Here is a 22848-nt window from a genome sequence, read left to right as displayed (position 1 = left end):
GTTTTTGATGAGAATATGTTTTTGTAGACTGACAAACAGTATACACTGGATATTACACTGTATATGCTCGAAGCCCGGTTTGAAGAATAGCTTCATTGTGTTGAATACGGGAAAAAAAGAAGCAAAGTAAGGCAAATATAACACACACTCTGGACGCAGAAATCAAGTCTAGCACTGACACAAGGAAGAACAGCAGGACCTATGGACTTCTGAACAGAAACATGTGCTGCACACAGTCATACTTTGAACAAAGCTTTCGGAGCATGTGTGTGTGTGTGTGTGCATGTGTTAGGTGGGAATGCAATAATACTGGGCCCACGTGTGCTTAAAAGGCCATTCAGTTAGTGGCTTTACATTGAAGTCTTTTGGCACTTGTACAGTATATGAACATGTCCTTCAGTTTGACAGAATGACACAACTATGTACATGCATGAAAGACAAGCATTAGCAAAGTCAGTCTCTTGAGAGGTCAGTCCATGATGGTGGACTACTATTCAGAGATTATTCAGAGTCCGTATCGCTGCATGCCGAGCAGGTAGGCCCCGCTCTGGCTCTCTCGCTCAATGCAATCCTCCACCCACCAACCGCTACTGTCCACACCAACACCACCAGCAGCAGCAGCACCCAGGATGGACGAGAGGAGGAAAGGAGGGACCCGGGGAGGAAGAGAGGACAGAAAGCAGGGATGAAACTGGCCTCTTCCAATTCGGAGAAGGGGTGTGTGGAGGCAGAGGAGAAGAGGTGGAGATAACTGGACAGGAGGGAGGCTAAGAGGAGGGAAAGATGGGGGAGGAAGAGGCCCCTGTGCTATCCGGAGCTGTCTGTTTCTGTCTGTATGTCTGTTCTCACACAGTCGAAATCAATTTGCCATCAGGACTGTCACTGTGGAACAAAGAGAGAAGGAAGCTTGCCAGGTCGGACACACTCAGAGAGAAATGGGGAAAGACAAGACAGGCACAAGGAGGCAGGGTTCAGGAGAAGCACAGGCGGGGTCAGGAAATCTGCTGCGCCCCACCTGCTGCTACAACTCCCAACACACCTGCTATAATCAGGAAGATCGGACTTCTAATTCTCTCATCAACACACATGCTGATATGATCTGAAACTATGGATGTCATCTTTGTTTTCATAGTTTGTGTCTTCCAAGCCTTGAAAAGTTACTGTTGATGAGAAAATCATGAAGTCATCTCCTTAGCTGTATGTGGTATTAGATCAGCCTGCTGGGTGAATGCACCCTACAGGACAGTTGTTGTCTTCAAATACTGATACACACATTTAGAGCAGACAGGAGTATGTAAAAACAGCTTGACAGTGGTGCCCAAAGCCCCAGGCTGACAAGCAGCGTGATGACTGAGATGAGGCCAGCATGATGTCTACTGTCACAACATGTACTCCACGAAAACACACAAAAACACTTCTCTCTCTCTCTCTCTCAGACATGTACACACATGTGCTCCCTGATCACACTGAAACAGGGACATAAAAAATCCTGAAATTAACCTCATGCAACCCGCGTGAGTCAGCGTGGACTTGGTAGGATTACAGTTAAAGTAGAGCACTGAGACACTGGCCCTACGGTAACACACTCAGTGAAACAATGTAGATAAGTCAGGAAGTGCAAAGAGGGAAGAATAAAGAAGAGAAAAATATCAACGAAAACAGTCTGCATACATGTGACACTGAGCAGAACTTACACCCCTCCTCAGCTGTGTGCCTATATTTCATTTGTCTGCTGGTGTGTCTGAGCTTCTCTGACACGACGATAAGTGCCGTCACTGTTATGTAAATATATATTTTGGACTGTTGGTAGGCAAACCTGTGGCTGGCATTTGTCAACATTTAGAATTATATACACCTAAAGAGCAGTGGAAAAAACACAAAATAATAACAGTGATCAAAAGTAATAACTGTTGCTTGCAAGGTACTGGGTGACTACTCAACCTGTGCAAAGCTCTGTGTGCACACCAGTTTCCCAGCGAGCACACTTCACTACATTTAGAAAATATAGAAATAGATAAAAAAGGTTTGGTTTCTTATATTTATGTGGTCAGTACATACTGTTCTAAGCCATCATGTTGTTTGTTTAATCCACAGAACAAAAAGCTAAATACGGTATTTGATTTGTTGCCTTGTGTTACATGCTGATACACAGAGGCGTATGACCCATCAACAGCTCACTTCAAAATTAGAAACCAGGAATCATATAGACACTGTGAATCAGGAGTACGAAAGTGTCATTGAATCAGGTGTTAAGCCTCGCTGCATCTTAAATGGCATGCATGTAGTCACTGGCTCCCAAAATCAGTTAAACAATCCATACAGCACAATCAGTCATTACTTAGTAAAAAACTGCAAAAACTGTACTTACCTTGCGGCAAAGCGGCCATCATAATCCTCAATAGCGGGCTGAAAAAAACATGTCATGTTATATTCAAAGACAAACACTAGGTGGCAGCATGACATGAGGGCTGACATTCCTTTTCAGTTACTGCAGGATTATTGTTATCCAATTATGCAACATAAAATGAATCAGATGGGGCTGCACATTAACAAAGTGTACTACCTGTGTGCCAAAGCCGGCCATGCTGTAGGGCCGTGGGCGGGTCTGTGCGAGGCTCTGTGCCAGCAGCCGGGCGGTCAGGCCATAGTCGGGTGTAGGCAGTGATGCATCACTCTCCAATAAGTTTCCTGTGCTGCTACTTTTCCCATGGTGCAGGCTGGAGACAAAGGGAGAAGAGTGGCCCTCAGACGTGAACTCATTTTGTCTCCTTAGTTTTGACAAAGGGTTTGAGAAATGCCTCATACTTCACTCTGAGCTTGTCGTTGTCGCTCTCAGGCAGCACACGTGTGTAAGAGAACGGGAACCAGCCACGCCTGAGGAAACAGGACCTTTTAAATGTGTTCTCCGCTTCCTGACTGGATTCAGGCAAAGAAGAATACATTACTGTGCTTACATCTTGTTTTTCTCATTCTCCCCATAGTGCCAGCCATCGCGTGCTTCAGGCACTAGCAGGGTGATGACATCTCCCTCGGAGAAACTGAGCAGGGTGCTGTTGTCGCCAGCAGCGTGGGAGAAGATGGCTTGCACACGGGAACGCCCATTCTTTTCTAAACCTGCTGCCATGGAACTGGACCTGGGCAGGGTCCGTGTCTCTCCTGTGGAGGAGCAGTCAGAAAGTCACAGACTGTTCTCAGTAACTGGAGTCTGCAGTCCTAGGTAAACGAAACAGTCAGCAACACAGAGTGTCTAAATTTAGCAACTACTTCCATGTTTTTGTGTGGAATCAGCTACATACTACTGCCATCTCAACCCCCCTCATTACCAAATGAAGTACAGCAGAGATGAAGGAGTGAGGGCTACAAAGTAAAGGCCCTAGAACTCACAACAGAAGAAACATGTTGGATTATGAAGGATGAATAAATGACCTGAATAAATGTGTCTGTGTTGAACGGTTTCATCAAACAATCATATTTGTTGATTTTCCCACAGCTTCAGATAATTCTAGACAACTCACCCACTCTCTCACTTGCAATGATAACAGCCTTCACTAGATTAACACCCAAAACAAGGTTGAAACGGCACCAGGAGAAGATCACATTATCAGTGCCTGTTTAACACTGACCATTCAGAAAACAATGGTGACATGTCCTTGAGTGAAAAACCCTATGTGGACCACCTTGAGGACCTTTATGTAAGGTACTCAATGCCTGGATACCACAAACAAGGTTCAACAGAAGAGGCTTTACTATTGGTGGTTGATGGGAATCGGTCACAGAGAGCCAGTTATGATAGGCTGACATAATAGTCATCTCCCAGTCCTCCATTTTCTCAACACGCTGTGTCCTGTACTACTGGACACAAAGGTGCAGGAGCTAATCCCAGCTGTCAATCAAACACCCTAAACGGATCCCCAGTCCCTCAGTCCCTCTCTCCCCAGTAGGACTGGATTCCGACACAGTCACGGGTTCATTTAGCTGTAGTGTTTGGACATCTTACCCACTGGGTTTTTATTCTTGGCGGGGGCAGGCCTGCGAACAGGAAGGGTGTTGGAGTAGACATCGCTGACCTGTCTCTGGGGCTGGGCCTGGGTTTGGCCCTGTGCCTGGGTCTGAGGGGATGAAGGCCTGACTTGGGACACGGACATCGTCCCGCCATCCGTCCAATATTCCTCCCCATGGACCCCTGTTGTCCCGTTGACCATGGACATACCATCAGGGCCCATCAGTCTCTACATAAACATGAGGACAGAGATTCAGTAAACCTGTACAGGTGGCATGCGCTTGTCTTGTAGTCCTGTTGATTTGTTAGGATTACCCTCTGCTGAGTACATAAAAGACATAAAACATAAGTTATAAGTGCTTCCCAGTTTATTCAAGTCATCTGTCAGTTTCTCCCCAGCATGAAATGTTGACGTTGAAAGGGCTCATTAAGTTAGAAGTGATAGAGAGATATCTGTGCTTCCCTAAAGTGGATAGGCAGCCTTCATGGTGGAACTGTGATGCCCCTGAAGGAGTGAAACATCTCTAGGAGGATTCACCAATTTGCTGCAAAAGGGTTGTGGTACATACAGTCAAATACCAAAATCTGGACTGGAGAGGGTAGCTAAAGCTGTGGCTAATTGGATAGCTAAAATCGGCCACTCAATTAAAACAGTAGAAAATGAAGGGCTGAGAGGAATCGCTCAGTTTGAATCTTCCCCTGAGGACTCATTACGCCGGAATGTCACACATACACACATTCCCATCTCACCCCTCACACTCAGTTCTAGCCCTCTGCTCTGCACGTCCACATTTAGGGTATAAGTTTGGGGCACATAGGAATATGCTCAGGCACCAATAGCCATGAGACACCCCCGTATCATTATTTTTTGTATTTTTGTGTTCACATTTGTATGATTTTTATCAAGGTAATTATGGTTAAACATCATGCTAACAGCTCAGGGGTCCTCACAACACCTGAGCACACTAGCATCCCTTTTGTGTGTACATGAGTATCTTGGAGTAAACAGACTCCTGTGTATGTGTATGTGTTCTCGTGGTAAGCAAACAGGGTTGTGACAAAGCAGTGACACAGATGTACAGTGAATATGATAACAGTATAAGCTGTTGGTAGTGCAAATATCACTTGATATCGGCGTACTAGCAGTTGAATATTGTGTCCAGTGCTGTTTTTTCAGGAAACTGCTGAGCACTATATATATAATATATAAGACATTTTAGCCCTTAATACATAACTGACAGAAATACGTGGGGTGGGTGGGCCACTTCAGATCAGAACGATGGTGTGTATGGGGCCCCTGTTCTGTTAGGGAGCTGTCTGGGTACCCCAAAGGGGTTATCTTCACACTTTAAAGCCTGAAGTGCTACATAGGAGTCATTAGAGAGGCAGAGCATGCAGAGGACAGTACAGCCGATTGGATGTGTCACTCATCAGTGAGTACAGGTGATGACATATTCATTTTCATGAAGGTTTGTGTGAAAGATATTCCTTCCTTCCTGAATCCAAAAGGCAGGGCTAAAACAAGAAATGGAACTGGGCCATGAGGAGGAAGATCTTAAATAGTGAAATATGAGAGCAAATCAGCCCATAACTGCTCATTAGCGCAATTATGCAATTTAATATTTAAACAATACACATCATAATAAGCTTTGGTCTAAAGAAAGATGTTAGAATACTTATTTCTATTGACTGAAGTTTACTTCCCAAACTCACCGCTGGGTGTCCAAGGCCACTACCCATAAAGACAGCCAACTCCGGGGGCACAGGAAGAGGCTGAGCCCCAGGGATGGGGTCAGAGATGACCAGGTTAGATTTGGAGGTATGCAGGGGACTTGTGCCTCCAAGGGCAGCAGACCCCATCTGCTGAGCCAGAAGCATGGCCCTCTCTGGCAGCTTGTTTGGGTCCGAGCAGGCCTGTTGCCACACTGGAATCTTCTGGGTCAGAAGGTCTTTACCCTGAAAGGAGGAAGAAATGGCAGCATTAAAGGCAGAGAGAGGCTGATGGAGCTGCAGTGTGAGCAGAGAGCAGCTGTTTCATCATAGAGATATTTCCTCCCTAAGCATCCTTGACCACTGCCCTTTGTGCAGCTATGATAACTGTGTGGGTGAAGCAGACTAACACACAGGACACACAGCCTGTGGACACGGCTGTTCTCTCTACACCTAATGAATTGAACAGAAACGCACGTTTGTATGATTCAGTGTACACACATGTGCAAACTGTTTGTGCACTAATTTGCACAGCTCCTATTCTCTAGTTTTTTTCCTCACTCCTTCTCTCTCACACACACACAGATATCGGACGCAGGCAAACACACGCTACGACCCTCCGGGAGAGGATTCTTTAGTTTGCTGAAGGTGAACTCTTCCCACGCACACCCCCAATCTGATTAATGACTAGACTGGGTTAAAAACACACACACACACACACTGCCTTCCTCCTGCCACATCCTCAGGCAGGCAGTTCACACCCACCAGTAATCCCAGGAGACAAATGTACTCCATTACCCAAGAATGTGATATTTTTGAGAAATGGACATTTGATGCTAACACACATGGGGTGTTCACTAAACCTTTATTAATATTTCTCCCCATTGATTGTGTGATAAATGAGGGAATAAACGTAGATTTAAAGGTTATTTGCTTTAAATGTCAGCACAAAGTAAAAAAAAACAAAAAAACATCATCAGGCTCTCATGGTGAAGCGAGGACACAGGTCTCCTCACAAAAAGATGGCCAGATGCTCCAGTGTGCCATGATGGATTACAGCTTCAGATACCCGTCAGCCGGGCATTGTCTACAGTCTTAATGAATTTTTAAGATGGAGAGGCCCCTGCTCCGAGCTAATCTGAATTATAGATCTCTTTTTGCTGAACAATAGTGTACAGAAGGGGAGCTTCAAATAAAACTGAAGTGACAGATGGGCTGCTGTTAGAATCAATACATAAAGGTAGATAGGTAAAGCCTTGTGAATTCATGTAGCAAGCTCTGAACATATTCCTTTCTGAACACAAGTCACAGTCACAGTATTACTTACTGACACCAGTTCTTGGCCGTCACAGATTCTTGTGTGTGTGTGAGACGTTCTCCAGAGTGGGCTGGCTTTATTAAAAGAGAGTTTCAGAACCTTCAGACAGCACAAGGAACAGCCAGCTACTGGACTAAAAACTCTCACGCTGAAGCACTTGGTTTTCTGTCAGTCATTGTCTTTGTCCAATAATCCCTTTGACCCAGACCACCAAGTGAAACACAGTGCTGGCGAGCTGCAGTGTTAAAGCTGGCTGTGCTGATGGGACAGTGCAATGCAGTGACCAGCCTGCAGCACACAGACAGCAGAAGCTATGAAAAATTAAAGGCTGGACACAGGTCTCAGAAAGGAAAGGTGTGTTTACACTTTCTAACCCAATGTCAATGAAAATCCAATCACTTTATATTACATTGCCTTCTGTAGCAAATGCATTACAGGGACAGGAATCTGGTTTCCCACTCCAAGACAGTAGGTGTGGGATAGAATTGTGCTGTGGTCAATGTATTGGTATTTAATCACTCTAAATAATATTCTGCACCTAAAATATTTAACCTTACATTCATTTTATGTAAATGCAGCTCCTGAAAAATGAAATATAAAAATATAATTATATCAGTTAAGCTAACATGATCAAATGGCACTTTATTTAAATCATGTTGGACACATTACAAAATAAATGCAGGGAGCAGGGGCAAATATGGATTTTTTATTGTGTTTTCCTCTGTTCTTTATCTTAGTGTTGTAATAGCTTGACAATTTGGCAATAAAATCTTTACAAACAAAACAGGAACATTTTTGATGAGGTGAAATATCAAAACTACCGAGATGAGGCCAAGCTCCTACAAAACATAAGCACATTCTGCAACTCCTAAAAAAATCCCTTTATTACCAAAGAGGGCCTTAACTGGTAATAAAATAAAATAAAATAAAGTACGTATGGGACATCTGGACTTACCTTGCCGTGGTAGGCGCTGCTGTTCTTGGCCACAGCACACTGGCGATCAACCAGGAAGCAGTACCGGCGGCGCTCCTCGGACAAAGCTGTCTTGTACCCCTCAGCAATGAAGGTGTCCAGCTCAGTCTGCTTACTGCTGATAGTCTCCACAAACTGAAGGAGAACACACAGGGACAAACAGACTTAAGTCTAAATATATGGTGTCGGCACTTCTTGTTACACTACAGGTGTTACAGCGGAGACAGAGGGTCAGAGTTATAATTGAGTCACTGGTGCACTGCAGGTGCTTCACGGCCAGCTTTCATATTCAGCATGTAAGGCCGCTGAACAGAAGAGCTGACAAAGAACAGGTCCAAGCAGCTGGCTAACACACACAAAAACACCACCCTGTTTCACATTCATTCAGTTACACACACTCACACCTGCTCAGTACAGCACATTCTCATCCTGTCAATCACTGCACTGCTCCACTGGAGCAATTAGAAGTTAAGCGCACCCCGGCAGTAATGGTTGTGTAAAGAGAGAGCCTTACACAGTGACTTTCTCTGGCCGGATTCTCCCTGCCGAGCGCTATGGAGGCAAAGCAATTATGACTAAAGATCCCGTCGCGTGGAGGAGGAACCGCTCACGGAGACCCACTAATCCGTTTTACATGTCGGACAATAACAAATAAGAGGTGTGTTAATGTCTGTATGAGAGTGACTAATGGACACACAGCAGGAGGGGACATCCAGCAAGGTCCGTTTGTCTTAGTGTGAGCGCTCTAAAAGGGGAACAAGTCCACCAAGTTCACTTAACACACACACAGGCTATAGGGAGTCTTATTTTGAAAAGGTACAACACACAGTTTGCATGTTGGTAGACTTTTGTAGTCAGTAAACTAGGTCAGCTGAGTCCAGTTCCATGGCTTTAACACTGTAACATCTGCTGATCCTGACCCAGAAGACAGGGTTATATTTAGTTGGCTTGATGTAGACTGAGCTCTTCTTTGGGGTATGCCAGGTTTGACATTAAGGTTTCTTTCAAATTTTACGGAATAAAAACCGAGAGGCCCAAAGAGACATTACATTTTTCCAGGCTTTTCATATCTAGCTGTATATATTATACATATATAGCTAGATATTATTATACAGCATATGTGAGATCACTGGGGTTAATTAGATATGATGCCATTGCATCTCCACTGTTTACAATACTCACATAATGTCTGATAAAAATGATACACATCACTACACATTACACCGCTGAAGAATGAACAATGTCACTATCAATATTGATTTTCAGAATGACCCTAACAACCACTGTGTGTTCTCATGTGTTTACTATGGGCTAACCAGCTGTAATTGGTCCATATACAGCCCGACTAACAAATACAACCTTATATACATGATCTGCCAGAAAAATAATTTGTACCACTCCAGAAACAGTAGATCAGATGCAGCGTGTCATAAGTACACTCTCTACTACTGCTACCATTATAAAACTATATGACTGACATACATATAGTCAATAATGAGTAACAAGAGAGAATGAATCTCAGTGAACACCAGTTATTTTATGTTTAATAGCTGCAGTGTGTCCCACTGCAGTATGAACCTTCTGAGGGCAGAAGTCTGGAATGCAGCCCAAGTCTTTGTATGCACACAAGCAACTAGGTCATCACTGTGCAGATGTGGGTGATCGAAGGTGTGAATGTGCAGGCGAAAACTTGATGAAAAGTATGAATACTACTGTAAGCAGGGCCGAGTGACGGGTGCATGTGAGCCACTCGTCTTCTGTGTGGTATGGATGCCACAGCCTTTCTACACTGCGGTATGTTCAATGAATGGGCTCATGCATTAGTACACAGCTTCTCGTGGGTAAGTGTGGGTAATCACTGAGCCATGGATCAGTCGTGTTTGTGGATGATTGTGATTCTTCTGTCATTAGCATCACAGCAGCTGAGAAAAGAAAACAGACATAACCACGGTGCTGCTGAAGCTGCAGCATCATTATTCAGTGCTGTCACAGCATATAAACACAATTCAGAAAGTTTTACACTCTATTCCACTGAAACCGATGAAGTTTGTCAAGATCCTCCCTGCAGCCAAATGGATGCTCCTGTGGTGCTGCCACTGCACCGTGCAGATGTATTTCATTTAGCAACCACTAGAGCACATGGCTTCCTCCTGCCAGCAGCTAAGAGGTTCCTTCATTGGAATTCTAGCTGTGGAGAGGATTTTAAGTGGCTAAATGACACTGAACACAAACATTTTGTAGAAGGGCCTCAGGAAAACATCCACCTGTACCATCACAGGATGGCAAATCAGGCAAGGACAGGATGAAACAAGTTCCTCTACCAATCACTTTGAAACTGCTTCAGAAAGATTGTATTTTCCTCAGAGCTGCAGTGTTTAGCCTCCCCTCAAATAAGATGTTCTAGATATATGATTGTTTCCTGTGAAAAAGTTAAAGATAGTGGTTGTTTTGATATGAGTCATACACTATACTGCAGAGATAATAAAAGAGAGGAAGAGAGAGGTGGCATGAACGTTTGTGAATGGCTCTGTGAATACATTTAAAAAGCCACAGAATGAATTTAAAATGTGTCATTTAAAGGATCCTCTGCTGCCTTTGGTGAAGGTTTGTCGTTTCCAGTCTGACACCTTTCAGCAGCTGATGGAAGCAGCTTGACCTGTGTGGCCTCACAACTCGTCACATCCACACGGCCCAGTTCCTCAAGCATTCAAAATGTCACCAAAGTAACCCAAGACAAAGAGTGCGCTGGGAAAAGCCCGAGCAGACATCAGCTGCCATTATGTCGAGCGACCTCAGGTTACATCGCAGCAGGAATGACTTGTTTTACAGGGGTTATGAATATAAATGAAACTTGCTACACGTCAGACTTACGTCTCTTACAGCAGCACATTCAGAACAGACACTGTTGCACTGTGCAGTCTCTAGCATGAATACATGAAACAACAAACTGTTCACTCGGTCTTATTTCTGTAGGGACTTCAAAGCCAGAACGATATGGTAACACTCCACAGCACTGCACCTAACCCTCCCACTCCACCTGCTGCATGTGTGATAAAAACCTTGTGCCTACATCACATCATTATTTTTTGGACACCCATAATTCCAAGTTTGAAGTTTCCAGCAATTTAAAGAAGCTCCGAGCTTTCGGTGACATTCATCCTCATTCCTGAACTCTGTCCGTCTTTGTGTGTCTGGGCTCTTATTAACAGTCTGTTCTATTATCTAGATGATATCCTTCTCCATGGTCCCATGGAACTCTCCAATGAACTACATAATGAACTGATTAGCATTTTAGCAGCATTGATGAAGAGGCACAGTGGACGTATCTGAAGTCTAGAGAGAACAGGGAGAAGTCCAGACAGAGATATGGAAGAGAGAGACAGCGTCCATCAATGGAATGTGTCTGCTCCCTGCGTCCACTGTCATACCTTACTTTTTAATAACAAGACAAAAACTTCTTCTACAATAGCACCGAGAATGGGAACATCCTCCTTTATCTGCCCACCATCAAAGACCATTTAGGTGGATGGCTGTCATCGTGAAGGGCTCGTTCCTTGTCTGTGTGTCATCCTCCCAGTGGGGCTCAGGCATAAACCAGTTGACTTCTCTCTCACACGCCCACAGCTGTGATATGATCAGTGACAGTGAGCGGGCTGAAAATGAGAAGGGGAGATTGATTTTCTCTCTTTTTTTACTGCCTGTACATTACGAGTCCGGAGCCCTGATGAGCTCTTTCCTCTGCACAGATGGGCCCAATGGATCAGTGAGAGTGTGGGGTAATGCTACTACTGTCTACATCCAATATGCACAAAGTCCGCTTCTTCTTTGCTCTGCTAGTGTCAGTCAGTCCATCTGTTCTCACAAATAATTTGGCAGACAGAAAGACATTGTACTACATTCATCACTGGCAGTGGGATATGGTATCAGAACATTATGTTTTTAGTGCATTCTGTGACCCTACACAGGGTTCTCTGGTCATATCCAACGCTAGTTCTAGAAAAATCCCAAAACTATTCACTGATTTTTGATGCTCTATCTTAAAGCGGGATACACTGTGGGTAATAACACCAACTGACAGCATGAGTGAAACACACACAAAATCAAGTCAAAGCTCCCAATACTCACATGGTCAGGTTCAAAGGTCAGCGGTGACATCACACTGATGTGATCAGCTCCCTAAGGCATTTTCATTCTAGACAAGGTCATTTCAGGCTCAAATTACAGCACATAATATAGGTTTTTCAGGCAGGCAGCAGATCCTTCACAGTATCACCACCTCCCTCAGCATCCTCAGCTCCACTGTCACTGCTGCTAGCAGACTTAAACATAGGCAGCAATGCATGATGTCCAAAGTAGCAGATAGATAGTAAAAGAAATTCTAAATATATACATCGTATCATCTTGTTTTTATTTGATTATATATTATTATTATTATTATATTTTAGTACTGTTTGGTAAGATTATTGCTGTTACTTTGTGGCTGCGCTTGAGCTATCTTGAATTAGCTGCAGTTACATCTGCTGGCCACCAGGTGAATGAATAACTGCCGTAGGTAAAGTATTACAGGATATGACCTGTTTTATTGCATTGTCTGATGTTCATTATGTGCTAAGCAGCATAATAGTGCTACTGAATGCATCATCATAGCATCCTTTCCTTAAGCATACAGGGAGCAGTGTGCCACTGTGCTGTGACTTCCACCCCTCCCATCCAAACTGCTCCCCCCACACTGTCAGCTTTGATAGCTTTAAGTAGCATCTCTTCATGACATCAGTGAGACACTGGAACAAACTTATTGTGACACAGAAGTCAGATCAATCCTGCACTGTCATACCATCCAAGATGGAAAGGTGTGTGTGTGACGGCTTCTAAACTGAGGGGACAGATGATGGGCTCCTTCTGTTCTAGAACCTGAGCAGCCATTCTTTCACACACTGATCTGATTGAAGATCAAATCGGAACGTCACAGCAACACCAACAGCATCTGTGTAATCACCCTGCAGCCCTGACCTGTTAGTTGTGCCGTCCCTTCAGACAGGCAGACTTCCACTTGCCAGTGAAATCCTTGTGAGGGAACAGCAGTCACACTGTTGACATTTTCTGCTGTGTCATTTTTCTCAGTTTGACAGTAACACTGGCTGCAGGACTAAACAAATAAACAACACCCAACACGGCACCCCGCAACAAGAGGTTAATACAGAGAAGAGAGTACACTCTTCCTGCCATGAGTGTGAAAGATAACTAATTATGTGGAACAGTGGGGGTCATCTCAGTTCATCAGCACAGTCCACCTGAAGGGCTGTGGGAAGGATCACATGAATGTAAAGTCTTAATGGATTCAAGACAACATTTTGACAAGTGAAGTCACTACCTAATTCATTCATGTGTGCATGTACAGACACAAGTGCTCTAGCTTCACAAACATATATATATTATTACTATACAATTATATAATAAAACATAGGGCTCATTCATTCAAATTCCAGACCCACTATCTACAGATATGTTTATGCAAATAAATTCCACTTTCAATATGCACACATGCAACCATGATCATGTGCTCCAATGACCGATAGAATTACACTTGTATGTGCAGCACGCGCATGAGAGCGGCATTAAGCCAAATACTAAAGCAACACAATGGAGCTGTACTGTTACTGCCTCTGGTATGGGCTACACAATAAAAGAACTTCAGATGGGAGAAAACAGATATAGGGATCGATCACGATCACTGCGTGTGTGAGCAACCCAGCCATTCTCATTTATATATATATAAACAAACAAAAACAAAATGCTGAATTTCCATATTGTGTAGAAACCCTGAAAATGAAGCTTTGAGTTCATGACTTCTGAAACATCCTCAGACTTGTGCATCTTCTTTATCCCACTAGCTAATTGAGGCAGCGATTGGTGGTGAGTGCAGACTTTGCTTTTTACTCCTCCTGATCAAAGCCATGAGCCAGAACATGGCGACTGTGGGCACACTGGTAAACACACCTTCAGTGCATCAATTAGGGCCTGTTTATTTCTTTCTTTCTCACACACGTGCCTTGCTGAATGTGTGGCGATGTAATGCGGATTGTTAAGGGCATATGCGACTCTTAATCAAACCTCATCTTATTTGCCTTCCCACTCAGGACTCTTTGTTGTCACTGCCTCCACGGCCAGCCTGGCTGCTTTGAGTGTTCACTTTATGAAGAATAAAGTCATTATTTGCACAATATCCAACTCTCAACCCACATCCATGCAAACTCTGCTGAAGCAGTTTTGTTGCTGTGATTGCTGAAAAATGTAATGGTCCAAAGTAAGACCTAACAGTAGAGTGTTATCCTGTGTTCAGAAACCCAGCAGGGGCTCACCTGCATCTCCTTCTCTCCATACTTGGAGGGGTTCTTGCTGCCCTGGCTCTTCCTGCGCAGCTTCTTCAGTTCAGCCTGGCACTTCTCCAGACTCTCCCCTTTGCTCTTGTGTTCCATCTGGTATTTCTTCAGGGCAGCCTATGAAGCAGCACACAAAGACAACATTAAGACCTGTGTGAAGCAAGTTAAACAGCCTAAAATGAATAACATGTAGCAGTGATGTAGTCAGTTAAAGCCTCTTTAGGAACAGCTGAGCTCAGTGTTCCTTCTAGGTTTTATGTGACATCTGATTCTGCCCCATCCTCAACAAGTTGCTTTTAGACAAATGATAAGTCTGACACAAAAGCACCATTTGTAGAAAAATCTAAACTAAGGCCAGACTATTTCATTTATTGAATTTGCATGATTAATTATTTATTTATTTATCGAGGAAAAACAACTTTGTTTCCGGGCTGTACCAGCTCTGTTGCTATAGTAACGGTGTCTGGTGTGACAAAGCTCATGTGGTTTCTGTGCGACGCGTGGCAGAGCTGAAGAAGAAGAGATCATGCATGAGGGTTCGACACCCACATTTGCATACTGTGCGGCACTGAAGATGTAAGGCAGGTATCCGCTAGGTGTTCTGAAGAGGAAAAGACGCCCGCCGCTGTCACTGGCAGACACAGAGACGGCTGATTGATGCATTTCCATGCAGATTTTTCTAAAACTTGTCATGCATGAATGAGCGGGTGACTCCTTTCATTCTGTCATAGTTTGTGCTCAACAAATACAGGCTGCTGTTCACATTTAGAGATCAATGTCCAGAAATGAAGACTCGACTTGTGGAAATCTCCAGACACACATATTATATTGTGAAAAAGTTGACCCCTAATGTTGGGTGAATAAGATAACATTCCAAACATGCTCACTTCATTAGGCTAAAGCCTGCATATTTGTCTCAATCACTGGGTATGACTGTGAACAGATAACCAGTGTGTTTAAATCTGATTACAGAGGGGACAGAGAGAGAGCAACCAGTGTCCCTACAGCTGATCTGACAGGAATGCTACTCTAGTTTGCTGTGCTTCATGTTGATGCCCGCATTCTGACCTCAGTGTAATGATGAGCTGTGCTGTAAAATGCCTTGTAAACCATTAAGTGATCTAAAGAGAGACAGAAAAACAGAGAGAGAGAAGGACCGCTGGGAAAACTGCAGTTTGGATAAACAGCACAACACTTTCCTTTGAGTCTTTTAGAACTGAGACGGCTTTCAGATGATTAATTTACAGAGTGAAGCTATTATTACCACTGCAGCAGATCTGAAAGAAATGATCAAAATAAAGCATTAGGGATGTTCCCAGTTAGAAAAGATCCATCTACAAAACGCCATATGTTAACCTGGTGCTACAGGAGCACTCCAGCCCTTATCGAGAATCCACTGCATTTGTCAACTGGAGTCAGCTTTGGGTGATGTTTATATAAGAGTGAACTAAAGATCAGGCCCTCTCCACTCCAACAAGGACTGTCCCACACAGATGATAAGATAATAATCTAAATGAAGCATTTTTCAGTTGTTGCTTTGTATTTAATAAATATGAATTAAAATAACAGCATAAGAGTATTTATTTATTTAGCCTACATGCAACAAAAGAGAGCACGCTTTGACTGAGTGCTGTGAAGTCGTCTGAGGTAATAGATGTCTGGTCTGCTGGCAGAGTCTTCTCACACCCAGCTTAAGTAGATCGTAGAGTAACCTGTTAGTGCAGGACTCTGTGGGCTGAGACAGAGCCCTGTAAAAAGTTCTGTAACAGGGCTTTATAATCCCAGGACCTTTCTTAGGTCACTGATACTTCAGACCATCAGAAGCATTAGGTTGAGGTGGCAGTGCATTAGCTAAGGATATACAGTCAGTGCTGGTTTCTATGCTACATCTGCTCCAGGTCAGCACTCTTTGGTGCTTCTTGTGGTTCTTTGAAGGCTCATAAAATGTAAAGCTTTTCTGTAAGGTTACCAAAGTTCATCTTCCAAAAGAACCTGGCTTCTGCAGACAGCACCTCCACCAGCTGTCCCTGCCTGGTACCAGGCAGCCTGCCCCACTCTTGTTGGTGGTACAGTGACTCCTCTTCCTCCTACTTGTGTCTTATTCCTTCACACTGTCTTCAGTGAAAGTGCGGCATCAAGCCAGGAAGTCCACGATGAGTGTGACAATATATGAAAACAATTTATAGCCCTCCACACAGGGAGGGAGACACAGTCCATTTACACACACTGATCATTCAGAGCTGCTTTCCTTCATGTTAGACAGCAAACACATCAAAGCCCCAGTCTGAACTCGCAACACAACACTCATCTGATTACAGTCCGGTATATCACATATACATATATACTGAAAGCATACTACATCAAATGTGTGTGTGTGTCTACCTACCAACAATCCAATACTATAATGGCAACACTAGCCCATCCCCCAAAACAACGCAGCACTGCTCTACACTCAGGCTCCAACCCACTCATTCTAAAGATATCACATGTAGACCAGCTCCACGGTGTTCACACACACAACCAGTCTACCCTCTAGTGATGTGTGAAGAGACATGAAATGTTATTTCAAAGCTGCTCTTTTCACAGAGGCACATTTGGAACCACACACTCACACACCTCCATCTCCATTATCACCACGGTCAAATTAAGGCTTACACCTAACGTGTATGCCCCGTGGAATGTACAATAAGTGTAAATGCAGACTGCTCATGACTTGATGCAGATACTCACGGTCAAATAACGAGCATCCAGTTCCACCTTCTTCTCCAGCTCAGACAGCAGCTCATTGTGGAAGGATTTCAGCTATGGGGGGAGACCACAACATGTTATCCACCTTCACTCAGGTACAAAGTTCCGATTCTGATGCAAGTGTTGCTGATTTAATTCCTGATTTTGGAAATGCTTACTGTTTGTAATATCATATTGCCTTTACATGCTGGGCCACTATCTATCCCCACATCATACATTCTAAAATAAATACCCCTAAGATATTCAACCCTTTCAGACTGAATGACATACAACTGCTTTCTATTGTATTTAAAAACTAAACAACAAGTATTGTAAATGGATCATTGATGAAAAAGAAAAGAAAAAAATGCATGGTTTAATAAGAACTTGATAACAGCCTCGGGGTGTGGGAAGGGTCCTTCTCTCCTTTGAAAGTTGAAGCACAGCCTTTCTACCTCAGACACACTTTGACCACAGATGAAACTTGGTTATATAATGGGAATCTATTCACAGGGATTGCTCCTTACATTTTCAATGACCATGTCAGACGTTGGCAGGATTACAGATTAGATGGGAAAAGGACTTCCAAGATGATGCCTGGAAAAATCTCATAGTCTCTTGGCATAAGCGCTAATGAGAAACGCAATCCCTGATAATATTTTATAAAAGAATCAGTGGAAGTTACTGGACTTGATAATTTGCTAAAATTAAATTAAGGGACAATGCTTTCTGTTGGGTATGTGGAGAAGAGCTGTGTTATACATGACTTCAGTCTTCACTTGCCTGGATTTTACTTGATGTTTATTAATGTTTAGAATTTATTAGGTTTTATTTTATTTCTACTCTTACTGCTTTACCTTATTTATATTTCTAACCTGGTTTTTGTATACATGGAGCATGGAGATTCTGAATGGGTCAGTCAGAACTTAAAGATTCTCCAATATGTCAAATGTTGGTGTGTAAAAAGCCTACTTAGAGCAGATTAAATTACATATCCCAGTTCACCTATAAACAGCTGAGCTATGACTTGACTACAGCAGCAGATAATGCTCAATATGCATCAGATCTCTTATGGTACTATTACTTTTTATTCTATAGTAGATACTGAACACTGACTGACTGTTCAAATATTAATGAAAAAGAAAAGGAATCGAGCAGGTCTTGTATAAAATATGAACCTATCCTGTAATGACAGGCGGGTCGTGGCTGTTGATCCTTAGTGCTGCCGCATGAACCTGTCACCTATGTGTAAGCCATTGTCTGTATTATAAATGTGCATCAGTGAAATGAATATCAACTGTGGATAATCCAGCAAAGAGGACAATTACCCAGAAGGCCATACTGTTCAATTATCTCACTTGACTTCACTAGCTGCCTCCTGTGTTAGCGGTTTGGGTTTATACAGGCTCAGCGTGTCTGTTCATTCAGTACGACTGCATGTTCATCTAATTCTCATTTACCCCTTATCGCCATGAGCACCGGGACACAGCTGTGTCATGAATGAACTGTTTCACAGAGCAGACACAAACTTAAATGTGTTGCAATAACTTGTTGCAATGTCTGTTAAAGCCTTTCAACAACAAAGCATTAATACCAACCATTTCCTCTAGCTGCACTTGGATCTGTCTGTGGACCTCAGCCATCTGGAACAGCACATCCCCTGCACAGAGAGAGGCAAGGAGACGTGAGGAACAGTAATACATTTGGAAAAAAACAAAATGAATTAAGACACCCCAGCGTGCATGCCCATGCACTAACACAAGACACACAAACAGTTAGTTGGACGACAAAGAACATGATGAAAGCATGACTTTGGAACAAGACAACAGAGAAACGCATCAACAAATGAAGTGGACAAACTCACTATGCTGAGTGGCATTAGGCATAAAGGAAAGTATGATTCTTCAAGCATGTACTGATCTAGTGATCAACAATATATTAACATTCTGTTTTGGATTCATCTAGAAAAAGTGTCCACATAGTAAATGACAGTAATATAGAGGGAGGGCCATGCAGCTAGTGAGTGTTTTAGTGTTATATACCTACAGGCTGCCTCTTCTGAAAATGCAGTGTAAGGAACACAAACAGCTACATTGAGCAAAGGACACACACAAAGAGAGACCTGGTGGAAAGACAAAAATGAGACACACGTTTCCCTGACCAGAAGCTCCAAAGCCCCGTTAGCACTGTCCAAGGGCAGTAAAGGTGTGAGGTTTTCATGTTTAGCAGCAAAGTGAGTTCCTTTTTTTTCAGTTTCAGGGGAAAACTGTGGTCAATATTTAATCACCCCATTAATACTGCAACCATTTGGAAACATAAGCAGGGGACAGCTGAGCAGGAACTGCATATTGAAGATTTTCTTCTGGCTCATTTCACACTCCCCTGCTGCCCTGTGCACAGTACAGCCAACTCATCTCATAATACTTCATAACAACTTGTGCTAAAGTGGTTTCAGGACAAACTTTCATTTTTCACCAAAGGGCTTTGGAGTGGTCCCAAAAGACAGCAAGCACAATGCAGACTGTAGTGACTGTGACAGAGCTGGCTGAAACATGAGGTTGGCGCGCTTAGAAAAGTATAATAATCATGTTTAAGGCAACTGCTGGTATAAAAGCATAGGCTACACAAGAAGGTACCACTAAAGAATCTATCACCTATTCATTGTAACATTACATACGATATAATAGGATAATATATAATATTATAGGACCTCATTTTGCATGCAATTCAAGAGGCTAAGTAGATATGAAGAACTTTAAAGTATTATGTAAAGTGTTGCATTTAAACATGAAATTAAAGTGGGTTTCTTGAGCAGATTGGATGTAATCCTCCCAAGTGATTAGAACTGCATCCATAGCAACAGTCTCTTCTTCATTCAACAGACTGCTAAATGGAGAGACTGACCAATCAGCATCAAGCATTCAAAACACTTGTGCACTCAATATACACGGGATAATGTGCTGCGAGCCGGTCATCAGAGTAAACCATAACAGGGCTATGACCAGCACACACATTATTACACAGACAATCACTAAAAACGTCCTCTAATCTGAACACTTCCATAGCAACAGCATGTCCTTCAGAAATGACAGACCGTTTGGGCTGACCAATCAGAACGTCTGCAAGTATTCAACAGAGCTGCGTAATAAGCGCGGTATAACCTGCAGCAAGCGAGACATGGTAGATAAAGTTGCTGGCTTGCTCTGCATTTTGTCATTATTTACACAACTACTACACAAAATATAGCTTTACACTAACAAAATATCTGGACTTCCTGAGTGGACAGGATGTGGGCCATATAAGCAACAGTCTGTTATGCATAGCAACAGATAACAGACCACCTAACCAATTACAATCAAGTATACAACAGAGTTATGTAATAAATCACTTTTAACTGAACATACTATAGAAGATACAAACTCAGTGAAAGCAGTCAGTGCTGTGCGTCAGTTACAACAAAACTAACATATATGCATCTGAAATACTATTTCATCACAAGAAAGGTTTGCAAAACTTAATTCACTGCCTGCTCTGTCCTCACAACTCCTGAGCCTCATCTCTGTTTGCCTAAGGCAGCCGGGCCGTTTGCCCATGTTACAACCTGCCCGATGATCTTGAGCCTCAAAGGAGCAGAGAAGCAGACCAAAGCACCCTGTCAGTTCCCGGCAGGCCTGCTAAGCAGCTTACAGATACTCATCCCTGATCACAGCCCTTCCAGCTTAGAAATCTAGCCATACTGCTGGCAGCTCCAACTAGCAGGATCAATTAACTAATGAGCATCCATCACCGCGCATCAGGCACAAGCACACACTCACACACGTCCTGTAAAATGGCAGTAGGTAGGGCTGTTTGCAGAAAGGTAGAGCATGAATGAATCTGCATCAGATCTCATCTTGTCATCTGCAGTTTCATTACTGCACAACGTACGGTGCCAAAGCACTACAAAAAATATCACACTTCAGAGATGCAAATGGTTACTATGGCAACTTCAATATCATATCACACAAAATAACAGTAACAGAAAATTGGTCGGCAACCTTCCAGGTCAGTTAACATCAGAGAATTCAATCAAGAATGACTAAATGGAATAAGGAACATGAAATAAACGGCAGGCATGTGAACTGCCAGCAAGGACATCCACATAGCAGATAACGTGACAGCTTGATCAGCGTGGTGACAAAGCCCACAGGAACACACACATCAGTAAATAAACCACAGACGTGTCATTATTGTATCAAGATTTCCTTCACTTGAACTTTCCTCCATCCCTGGCTGAGAGAAAACAATAGTTGCTTTGTTGGTAGGTGAGCTCAGGTTGGTCTGCACCTGCAGCTCTGCAACAAGCAGCCACACGTCTGCTAGCGTAAAGCACTGAGTCAGAGGAGGAAGCATGGTCGCATATGAACAGACTCTCCAAGTATGACATCAGCTTGTATAGAGGTATCGACTGCTTGTGTAACAGCAGCCATGGTACACCCACACAGGTGGGAAAAAATACAGAATAACAGAATGTGGGCTATGGAAGAGGAAAAAAAGCTGGAAGTTTGCAGTGTTGAACAGAGAGACAAAGCTGGGGGGTGAGAGAGAATGGAGGTGGATGGAGAGACACTGAATCACTGGTGAAGGTCAAACCGGATTCACTAAGGGTTGTCATGGAAGCAGGATAATGCTAGGGTCGTTGCCATGGGAGAAGCTGCAAGATGAGAAGCAGTGCCTGTAAAATGTGTGTTACAAAACAGTGGAACGATCTCCACCCTTACTATCAGCTATCATTACATCAGCATATACACTTCCCCGGGGATGGGAGCGGTGTGCTGCCCACCGAGGGAGTCTGTGTGAAGTACATGCATGTGTGTGCTGTCAGCCTGAATAAACAGTGATGTTAATACCTGCCTATAAGTCACAGGGGAAACAAACAAGTGGGCAAGTATAATGGGGCAGCGGATAATGTGCGAGACGCAGATAATAGCTGAGACTCTGGGTGGCCATGTGGCTGTGTATGTTTGTGTATACGCCCACTAACACACACTTACATGGGAAGTACGGGCAGCGTATACTTACTGTTCATCAACTCTTGCACTCCTAAACACACAAAGGCTCTTTTATAAAGTATAATAAACTCAGTTTGAGCTCCTTTCCCACTTCCATGGCCTCTCACAGGAAAAACCACTGGGTTTTATGACACACAGCTAAAAGTGGAAGCTCAGCCATCACAGCTGTTCAACCTACTAGCCTAATATAAGTTTGTCCAGCAATGGTGTCATGCATTTAGGCCATAATGAAGTATTACCAGCAGAAACGGATGATTGCTGAAGAGAAGTGGGCCATCGTACCGACGTTTTAAGTAAGCTTGACATTATCTCTAAGATTTGCAACCAACAGACAGCAGTGGACCCACACCTTTGCCTCTTGTTAGAGTTATCCTCCCCGACATGGAATACTCACTGAACTGTGAGTTCTTTATTTTAAAGGGCCAGTTCTCAGCTGTTCTTCACAGTTATCATATGCATTAATTATGTATAGATGCTGAGCAAGAGCGGCTAAACAAAGAAGCACATGCTAAAGAATAACATGCTAAAATGGTCAACTTTACAGCAGAAATAAACAAAAAGTCCCTTTTTATGACTGTATTTATATTACTCACTTACTTTTATTATTGGGCATATAGCCCAACCTGACCATCAGAGCCTCCCACATGGACCTGAACCTTTGAACTAACCAAGAGTGAGGCTGCTTTTAA

General features: G+C 43.2%; 1 protein-coding gene across 2 annotated transcripts in view; it reads right to left on the bottom strand.

Moving 5' to 3' along the window:
* The window catches only part of LOC114439443 (brain-specific angiogenesis inhibitor 1-associated protein 2-like), a 48823-nt gene that overhangs the window by 2717 nt on the left and 23258 nt on the right, over positions 1-22848 (bottom strand). For both annotated transcript variants that reach the window (XM_028411384.1, XM_028411383.1), the window contains exons 4-13: positions 18707-18768; positions 17112-17183; positions 14361-14498; positions 7984-8136; positions 5714-5956; positions 3998-4229; positions 2955-3156; positions 2806-2874; positions 2564-2717; positions 2369-2406 (exon numbers count right to left, since the gene is read on the bottom strand). In XM_028411384.1, coding sequence (XP_028267185.1) covers positions 2369-2406; positions 2564-2717; positions 2806-2874; positions 2955-3156; positions 3998-4229; positions 5714-5956; positions 7984-8136; positions 14361-14498; positions 17112-17183; positions 18707-18768 — 1363 coding nt within the window. The remainder of the gene's footprint in view (positions 1-2368; positions 2407-2563; positions 2718-2805; positions 2875-2954; positions 3157-3997; positions 4230-5713; positions 5957-7983; positions 8137-14360; positions 14499-17111; positions 17184-18706; positions 18769-22848) is intronic.

The sequence above is a fragment of the Parambassis ranga genome, chromosome 8 (genome assembly GCF_900634625.1).
Source record: "Parambassis ranga chromosome 8, fParRan2.1, whole genome shotgun sequence".
NCBI classification, from domain to species: domain Eukaryota; kingdom Metazoa; phylum Chordata; class Actinopteri; family Ambassidae; genus Parambassis; species Parambassis ranga.
Note: the sequence above shows the minus strand (reverse complement) of the source record. Positions and strands in the feature narration are given on the sequence as shown.